General features: G+C 45.6%; 1 protein-coding gene across 2 annotated transcripts in view; it reads right to left on the bottom strand.

The window, feature by feature from the left end:
• Window positions 1–1,103: 1,103 nt before the first annotated feature.
• The window catches only part of NDUFV1 (NADH:ubiquinone oxidoreductase core subunit V1), a 170,916-nt gene continuing 162,143 nt past the window's right edge, over window positions 1,104–9,876 (bottom strand). For both annotated transcript variants that reach the window (XM_069628913.1, XM_069628912.1), the window contains one exon: window positions 1,104–1,826. In XM_069628913.1, coding sequence (XP_069485014.1) covers window positions 1,743–1,826 — 84 coding nt within the window. In that variant the 3' untranslated portion in view covers window positions 1,104–1,742. The remainder of the gene's footprint in view (window positions 1,827–9,876) is intronic.

Here is a 9,876-nt window from a genome sequence, read left to right as displayed (position 1 = left end):
GAAACGGGAACCAGGAAAACATTCAATTATTTTCTCTCTAGTTAGTTGTGTTTACATTATCATCAACATGAATCCATTGCATGGGCCCCACCCATTAAGGTTAATGAGCGCCAGGTCTTTGTGCTCTACCAGAGCAGTAGTTTAATTAGCAGCAGGAGCCAGGCTGCTATGTTGGGCCCTAGATGAAACTTCCATTTATAGCCATGTCTAATAATAAATACCTACAACACGGCTTTCTGCTCAGAAGCTACTTTGGCAGGTAGAGACTGAGAAACATACCAAGGCATTGCCCAACGTGGAATAGCACTATCAGGTCAAATGAAAGTAAAACAACATAGCCTAACATGGCGTAACCTAGCATCATGACATTTGAAAATACAAAAAATGCGCTTGCCACAACACGTATTCCTTGCATTTATGGGGACTTTTCCCTTCCTGTTTTGGTGGCAATTTCAACGTGTGTGTATGTGGAAGAAATATCTGGCCATGAGCAATGGAAGAAAAGGACCTTGGCACAAGTAGCTGCTGGGTGTATGGGTTGCGAAGTGCTTCCAGTTCAAATTATGCATAATGAAAATACAATTTAGGCAAAGCTTTTGAGAGCCAATCAGCTTGCAGATAACTGCTAGCTAACCGGAACAGAACTAAGGAAATAAGCTACATTATAAAGAGTTTAAAATACACGGGTTTTCTTTCAGTGCGAAAAGGGGACTCTCTTTTAGAGGCAAAAGTTGCAGCTTGCACAGACTTGCCACCCCCCTGTTTCCAAGTTTAACATTCCTCCTCTTCCATTTTCGTTTTAAGATTGAGGTCAAGTCACGAAGGAAATTGCCGTTTCAACTTGAAATGTAATGCGTTTGAAATCGCTTCTCAGCTACTTACTCTGCAAGATGAACTACCTTTAAAATTCTCTCCGCAACAAGTACAATCCAACACTACCCTCTTTTCTGGAGCCAGGTAGCGCATGAGGGAGTGCAGCCTGGTCTGACAAGACCTGCCAAGGGCGGCTAAAGAAAATCACAGCGGCATCCTCAGTGGTTAGCAAATAAGAGAAAGGCATGATCCAATTCTTACCCAGAAGAAAGGCAATGGAACACGATAGATACATGTAACCAAGAAGTGGATTTATTGTAACCCTCATCTTTTCAGAGGGATTTCAAGTTGAAGAACTTAGATTTGTAAGCCAAAACTGTCACTTCCCTGGCTGCCCTGATGACCCCAAAAGAATTGAGGGGATCCTTAACTCTGTAATCATTCTCTCTTTTCCCTTGATTGTGCAGACCCAAATTGCTCTCAAAAAGGTGTTTGATGCCATATACAAATTACACAAAATGTATACTGCCTTTGATGACTGTGTAGTGGTAGCTTTTTCCCATTGGAGTGATTGGTTAGCCAAAACAAAGTATCCAAAAAGAAGAGATTGTGCAAACTTCTAATGAACAAAAAGAAAACCGCACACATCTGCAATGTACAGCCTGTAAGCTTTCCCAATATATCTGTAAACAGAGAGAGGCCAATGCAGACTATACTCTGCTTAAGGGACTCTGTAAAGTCGTGGGAACCGGTTTGCAGTCACCAACTAGTCAAGTACGGAATACACAGAGCTCGATCTTGGATAAATAAATGGAGTACAGAATGGAGAAGGCAATCTTCCCCTGAAAACATTAACAATTTTGCTATCGGCTGGCAAGATTTGGTGGAACTGCAAACACTGCACTGCTGTCAAGCTAGTGTCCACTGCTTCACGCCATTGCCTGCTGGGTCCTCGTCATATCATACTGCTTCATTCTGTCCTCAAGCACGGGGCGGAAGTGTCGGATTAAACCCTGAAAGGGAAACAACAGTGCACATTTAATATGGGTGACAAATACACAAAACCGCAAGACCAATTTTAACAGTATTAATAGTAATTACTAAACGAACAATCACACATAAGGACAGAAAACAGACTGTACAAATAGAAGAACATTTTCACAAAAAAGTTGGAGTTTAGATGAAAAAAAGTACCTGTCGCAGTCTAGTAAAAAAACTGTCCTTACTGCAATTCAGCATTTCGTGACTTTGTGACTGCCAGTAACACATATTATTGTGAAAGGGTTGAAGCTGAGAGCATTAGGAAAGGTAGATCACTGAGCTGATCATTGTGGTTATTAGGTGTGGATCCTACTGCCAGGTGTTGGGTTCTTCAGGGACAGTGCTCTTCCGTTTTGTAGTGAGAAAAGGGTTAAGAAACACGTACACTTAGGGGCTGGACCTCCACAAAGACGTTAGGCTCAGCACCTTACACTACGTGCCTTGATAAAGACCTTTCCATGGTCGAAACAGGTGTCAGCACTTTGTATGCAACCAGGCACTTTGTATGCCAACGAACCAGGGCACACTAGATGCCAATAACCCAGCACTTGTGATTCAAAACGATAGTGACATGACTCCTCATTTACCCGCTTAATACACACAACCAAACTGGTCACGTTATCTGAGGTCCAGCGCCTAAGTTCTTAACCCTTTTCACACATTAATGTGAAACTGTACACAGCTGTTTTCAATGTAATGTCATATGTGGATGTGAGCATTCAAATATTTAGTTCTGTTTAGGAGAGTTGCTTTAAGGCCACCAGCGTGCATTTTCTATTTTTGAAACATGTCAGAAGTAGCTTTACTCTTGGTGAATTGTCTTTCTGGCAATAGTACAATGATATTTGAACAACTCTTTATAAGAACTGTCAGATAAGTTGACTGGATATATTCTGAAAGGTGCATTGATCAGTGAAAAAGCCCAAACAATTGCCTGGCTAATGCATGTAAAAACTGAGCTACAGACCATACATGTCCTACTTGGTATTAACGAGCCCTCTTACTATTCCTAAGGGCGCAAGGATAATTGTGAAAAGGGCTCAGCCTCATATCTTTATTAATCACAAAAGGAGTTTAGTGAAATATGGGAGCCATCAAGTAGAGCACATGAGAGGGGGCCTAATCTCTCCTTAAAATACTTGAGACTCGCCTTAGGTTTGGTTTCCTGCCTATTGTCACAGCTATAGCAGGTGGGCTGGCAAAAACCCTCAAGAGTGCGGGTGTACAATTTGTGTAAAATAACCTGAGACATTGATGCATTTTGTGCCTTTTTGCTAAGGACTATAAAAAAAAAACAGAAGTCAATGATTACATTACATAGGTCTTCCAAAGTAAGTATTTACCCACAGTTCTTTGCCTAAGAAGCGGACTGCAGGGTCATACAATGTTACTTATCACAAAATATTGCTATGAGATTAATAAAGTTCCATATGTTTGCTAGGTTCAGAAAACTAGCAGGCACAGCATTATGTAGTTTGGTTGGTACCCTGTCTAGCCGGAGGCACATTTTTCAACAAGAGATTTCATGTCCTGCATATTCCAGAGATTAGGCCCGATGATGCTTAGTTTTATACAGCCTCATGTACGTTTTTTGAACAGTCATGTTTTAAACTTTACCACTAAGGTATTTAACCTTTGGTTACAGCACAGAGACAAATATTTGTTTACAGTCAGAATTTTATTTAAATGACCTCTAATTAATTTAATTCAAACAAAGGTGTATCAACAGACTGTTGCCTCTCAAGAGAACACCGGAGACCAGTAAGCAATGTCATTATCTATGTCAATATACTTATGACGTTTAGCATAGTCCAGTGATTACCCCTATAGTCAAGAGGGATTTCAATTATCTAATGTAAAATAATGGCAGGTGTGGCCACAACCTAATGTTACATACAAGAAATTTGAATGAAGGCGGCCACCATCAATGACCAAACCATCAAATACGAACAGCACGTGTGTAATTCAGGTATCAAATTACATGCAACTAATATGGGGTGTGGGGGGGTAAATTGTGTACACTTAGCGTTGAACCTAGTTGCACTCCATAGGGAGGTCGGAGATGATCAGGGAAGAGGAAACAGAACACAGACTTCTAAATTGATAACCTTGACGAGAGGGTTGGAGTAGTAGAGAAAAGGCCTAAGTGAAGGCTGGAACACTAAACACAAGGGTGGGTCTTATCAGAGAGTAAAGTTAGATGGGGAAAGCGTGAGGGGTCAGGGGATAGGGATAAGGGTAAAAGAGTGCAATGAGAGACCTGAAAGATCAGTATGATAATTCGGCATGAGAGAGCAGAATGCCATCAAGTGGCGTTGAGCTGTCAGGCAGTCCTTAATTTTGGAGGAGATTTCTGGGGAGAAGAGGGATGAGTGGTCAACAGTGTCCAAGGCTGCAGATAGGTCGAGAAGGATTAGAATAGATGATAATTTGGAGTGGTGGGCAGCATTTAGAAAGTTGGAACATGGAAGAAAGCAGTTTCCGGGTGTTTTCTGCAATATCCAGAGCGGAGAGGGTCTCAGAGATCGCGTTTGTCGAGATATGTAGTGATCTGGTTGAAGACCACATGGTCGAGTATTTTGTAATGGTGGGGGAGAAAGAAGACAATAGTTGGATGGGTCATCGGCCAATGGTTTTTGGATTAGAAGGAGCACAGGAACAATTTTGTAGCAGATGGGGAAGATTCCCGAAGTGAAGGAGAGATTGAAAAAGGGAGGGAAGATGCGGAAATGTCAGTGAGAAAATTTCTTTAACAATTTGAAATAAAAGCAGATCAATGTGGCACAAGAGGGGATAGCTGGGACAGAGTTAGGAGAACATTCTAAAAGAAATGCTTTTCCGGTAAGTAATGCATGTCGTCTGATGCTTGTTAGTCTGCTTAGAATCACATGCTGTGCATAGACTAGCAAGCAGTACCCGGAGTTGGAGGTGGGTTGTGAGAAGGAATCATAGTGAAAAGATCCCTTAGTACTGCCTGTCCCACCTGAGAATCAGACCTAGAATGAGTGTCTAGGCAATAGTGTTTTGTAAAGGTGTGTACAGAACTCCAGGTTTCCGCTTTGCAAATGGACTCAAGGGGAACATTTGCAATGAATGCTATGGATGGCCCATTGCCTTGAGTAGAATGTGCTCTATGCTTGAAGCGCAACTCTCTTAGCAAGACTGTAGCAGAGTGTGATGCATTTGACAATCCATCTAGACATAGTGGATTTGGAGACTGCGTCTCCTTCTCTTCCTTAGTGGTCGAGTTCTTTCCATGTAGAACATGGCGGCTCTGCGTACATCCAGTGTGTGCAGGGTTCTTTCTCCTAGGCTTGAAGGATTTTGAAACCTTAGTAGTTGTATCGACTGGTTCACATGGAACTTGGAAATGAATTTAGGGGCAAACCTAGGGTGGGTGCGCAGAACCACCTTATCTTTGTGAACTGTTACAAAGGGATCTAGGATTGAGAACGCTTGTAGTTCACTTACTCTCCTAATGGTAATGGCTATTAAAAAAGCAGTCTTATAGGTGAGGTCTTTAAGACTTGCTTTGTGCATGGACTCGAAAGGAGCCTCCATAAACCTAGTCAACACCACGTTTAGGTCCCATCCGGGAGCCGGGTTAGAAACGGGAGGGTGAATTCTCTTCACTCCCTCCATGAAAGCTTTAACAACTGGTATCTTCCACCATGACACTTTCTGTTGTGATGTAGTGTAGGGTGAAAGCGCAGCTAAGTGCACCTTTATGGAGTTAAAGACCAGGCCTGAGTCAAGTAAATGAGTTGGGTATACTACAATGTGTGTGGGAGAGCAGTTAATCAGGTTAATGCTCTTCGAGTTGCACTAGATGACAAACTGTTTCCACTTACTGGAATAGCAGCACCTCGTGTTCGGTTTTCTTGCCTCCCTGAGAATGTCCATACATCTTTGAGGGAGTTGTAGGTGCCCAAACTCTATGACCTCAGGAGCCAGGCCGCTAAGGTCAATGTCTGCGGGCATGGGTGAAGCGTCTCCCCTCTGTCTTGCGACAACATGTTGTACGGGCAAGGCAGTTTGACTGGAGGGGATAGGGACATCTCCATCGATGAACGAACCAGGGTTGGCAGGCACACATGAGGGCCATCAGTATTATCGTGACTGGTTCCTAGTGCATCTTGTGCATGATCTTGTTGAGAAGGGGAGTCGGAGGGGCGTGGGGGAAAGCGTAGACAAATTTCCCTGGCCATGTTATCCAGAATCCGTTCCCCTTGGAGCAGATCTGGGGGTACCTGGAGGCGTAATCTTGGCATTGAGCGTTCTACAGAGTTGCGAACAAATCGATCTATGGGAATCCCCATTCTGCAAAAATGTTGAGACGATGTCTGTTTAATCGCCATTCATACTCCATGCGCAACGGAAAGTCTCTGCTGAGTACGTTTGCCAGAAGATTGAGTTCCCCTGGAACATGTTGTGATAACACGAACATGTTGCGTTTGAGAGCCCACTTCCAAATGTTCTGGGACAGTTTGGACAGCCCTGGAGAATGAGTGCCCCCCCCCCTGTTTTTTCAGATAGTACATGGCCGTGGTGCTGTCTGTGAGAATGAGGATTGTCTTCCCCTGCATTTCTGTCTGGAAAGCCTTCAGTGCTTTGGACACCGCCAACAGGTTTATGTGGTTGGATGCTATGTCTGAAGACCAAACTCTGTGCGCTGCTTGTTGAAGCAGGTGAGCTCCCCACCCTGTAAGAGACGCGTCAGGTTAGAATGGCTTCCACTGCGGGGGTGCTGAAGGATTTCCCCTTCAAGAGGTTGTCCCTTGACCACCACTGCAAGTGAGAGAACGAGGGCCGACGAGACAACCACTAGATCGTCCCACTGTCCTGACACACTGGCTGTTGAGCCACTCTTGCATTGGGCGCAAGCGCAGGCACGCATGAGGAACGAAGTAGATACATGACGCCATCATTCCTAGCAGGCGCATACCCTTGCGAAGGGTCACATCTCGACTGGCTACATACTGAGGGATCTGAAACATGTTTTGGACCCTCCCGTTGAGGGGAAGACGAGGCCGCCCTTTGTTTGAATTAGAGCCCCTAGGAACCTTTTGCCTGACTGGGGTCTAGGCTGGATTTTTTCTCGTTAATAGAGAATCCCAGAATGAATAAAAGCGCCATCGTCTTTTGGGTATTTGACAGACATGTTTCGTAAGAGTCCCCTGTTATGAGCTAGTCGTGGAGGTAAGGATAGACCGTGATGGATTGCTTGCACAGATGTGCTGCTGCCACCGCTAGTACTTTTGTAAATACCCCTGGTGCAGATGCTATGCCGAAGGGTAGTACTTTGAACCGATAATGCTGGTCTTGTATCATAAATCTAAGGTATTTTCTGTGCATTGGCAACATGAAAATATGCATCTTTCATGTCCAGTGTTGCCATGTAATCTTTCTGTGATAGCAGTGGAATTACTTCCTGCAGTGTGACCATGCAGAACTTTTGTGGCTTTACAAATTTGTTCGCTGGGTGCAGATCTAAAACAGGGCGCATGGTTAGATCCTTTTTGGGTACAAGGAAGTACACTGAATAAATACCTTCTTTTATCGGTGACAGAGGTACGATTTCTATGGCTCCTTTCTCCTGTAGTGTCTCGACTTCCTGCAGGAGAATGCGAAGATGGTCTGGTGTCAGTCGTCTTGCTCGTGGAGGTCTGAATGCTGGGGACCGGTTGAACTCTATACAGTACCCATGGGCCACAGTCTTTAGAACACACTGGTCTGTAGTTATTCCCTCCCATGCCTGAAGAAATGATGTTAGCCAGCCCCCGACCAGGGAGGCATGGGAGGGGACCTGAATCCTCAGGTCATTTTCGAAACTGAGGCCGGGGAGCCTCTAGGGGTCGGGTTCCAGCCTCTTCCTTTGCCACGGCCCTGACCCCTTTGGGGATATGGGGTGGTGTATCCGCTATTTCTCTGTGTAGAATTCCAATTGTTTCCCGATGAGTATTGTTGTTGACGGAAGCGTTGGCCATGAAAAAGCTGTTTGGACCCAGATCCTCTTCTTGTAGAGGGTCTTTGTGTAATCTGGTCCAGTGTTTTTAAGGTGTCATGCTCCTTTTTTGCGCTCTCGAGGGCCTCATCGACCGCCTACCCAAACAGATTGGATTCTTCCACTGGTTTATCAGTGATGCTTGCGTCTCTGGCTTGAATCCAGAGTTCCGTAGCCACGCATGGCTCTTCAGGAGTGTGCCCTGAGCAAGGGATCGACCAGCCATTTTTGCAGAATCCAAAGTATTCTTAAGAATACTTTGGTTCACTTGTCTGCCCTCAGTGGTGAGGAGAAGAGTACGTAGGGGTTCAGGAACCTCCTGTATGCCTTCCTGTAGTAAGGCTCACTAGGCACCGGCATAGCTGGCCAACAAGGTATTGTTGTTGGCAACGTGCGTTGAGAACGCTGCTGCGACCGTGATCCTTTCCCCAAGGGCATAAAGTAGTTTACCTTCCTTATCAGGGGGTGCCTCGCCTGTTGACAAAGGGACCCATGCCCGCTTTCGTGTAGTAGTCACCAACAGGGAGTCTGGGGTGGAAAGACCTCTGATATACGGAAGGCCTGATGGAGAAGGGCGAAAGAGTTTCTATTCGTGGGTTGACACCTCTTGTGAGAGCAGGTGTTGAGGAGGGAGCCAGACGTTTTTTGATTGAATTGAGTAGAGGACTAGCCTGGCTGGCCGGCAGTTTCTCCTTAAGGATGTCCTCCACGAAGTCAGCTTCGGGGACCGCTATCTGTAGCAATTTTAAAGTGATCAGCTGCTTTACACAACATTACGTTAAAAGTCAACTGGTCATCCACTGGCGAGGGTTGTTGCCTCTTGGAGAGTCCAGAGACAGGGCATCAGGGTCTTGATGATCCGGGGACTGCCATGGTTGAGGGTCACCCACATCTGGGTTCTCTTCCCAGCCCTCTATGGGATCATGCATGCGTGTTGATAGTGTCAGCAGGAATGTCATCCTCAGTTAGGTCGTAATTGTATATCTTCTAAAGGAGGGGCCAAAAAATCTTTGAAATTTAGCTTTGGGGTCCACAGGTGTAATGCTCACCTGACTCCCACAGGGGCGCTGGCCTGGTTCACGCTGCTGTGACCTCGTCTAAGGTGATGCGCAGGGTTCGGAAAACGGAATGGACCGGGCCCCAGATCTGGCTTGTCCGACTCGCAGAAGTATCCTTCTGTAGGTGAGAATAGGGGGTTAACTGTCTGCGGGGTAATGCAATCGGCCTCCCACTTACCCCTCTCACCCTCCTCAAAACCCTTCTGTGCTTCCCCGTAGCGTCTCACCTTAGGGTCTGGAAGGACGAGCTCTCCATCCTGCTTCTGATGCAGGGGCGCGTTGGTATCCAGTTACGTCACTGGATTTTCGGATGGGTGAGAACCAAACTTGCTTGGCTTCCAGGTAAGTTTTTCTATAAGTGGTTCCCCTAGTGTCCATGCATTAATGTTCTAATGCTAATGTCTTTTTCCCCATAGGGGCCGGGGTACGGAATGCCAGGGAACAGGCAGCAACCCGAGGTGAGCGGTGAAATCCTTGTGGAAATCAGGTAAGTCTTTAATGAGTGTTTTGGTAGTCTTTTCATTCACTCATTAACGTTGATGTCTTTTTCCCCTTAGGGGCCGGGGTCCGAAAATGCCTGGATGCGGCGCGGACCCGAAATGAAAAGGGAATGACCCAACAGGTAAGTCTTGACATGGAGTTTTAGCTTCCCTTTTCCCTTCTTTCTCTCACCTTTGTTCTTGTCTTTTTCTCCCTAGGCGCGGGGGCGCGACTGCGAATCCGGATGGTCGCTGCTGAACATGGAGGCGCCCTGTAAAGGTGAGTAGAATGCGGCTCTACAGCGATCGATGCGATGTGCTTTTAAAAATAAATGTCTTCCTTTTCAGGATTGTCGGCGAAATGTCTCTGGGATGCAGATTTAGCAGGTGAGGCCATTTCATTCTTCTGTTCTCTGGTTCCCTTCCTTTGCAGGTGATTCAGGATGCTGGCAGGTGTGGCAGAAGTCAAGATGCAGGAGCA

Source organism: Ambystoma mexicanum, chromosome 12, assembly GCF_040938575.1.
Source record: "Ambystoma mexicanum isolate Mex_15411 chromosome 12, UKY_AmexF1_1, whole genome shotgun sequence".
NCBI classification, from domain to species: domain Eukaryota; kingdom Metazoa; phylum Chordata; class Amphibia; order Caudata; family Ambystomatidae; genus Ambystoma; species Ambystoma mexicanum.
Note: the sequence above shows the minus strand (reverse complement) of the source record. Positions and strands in the feature narration are given on the sequence as shown.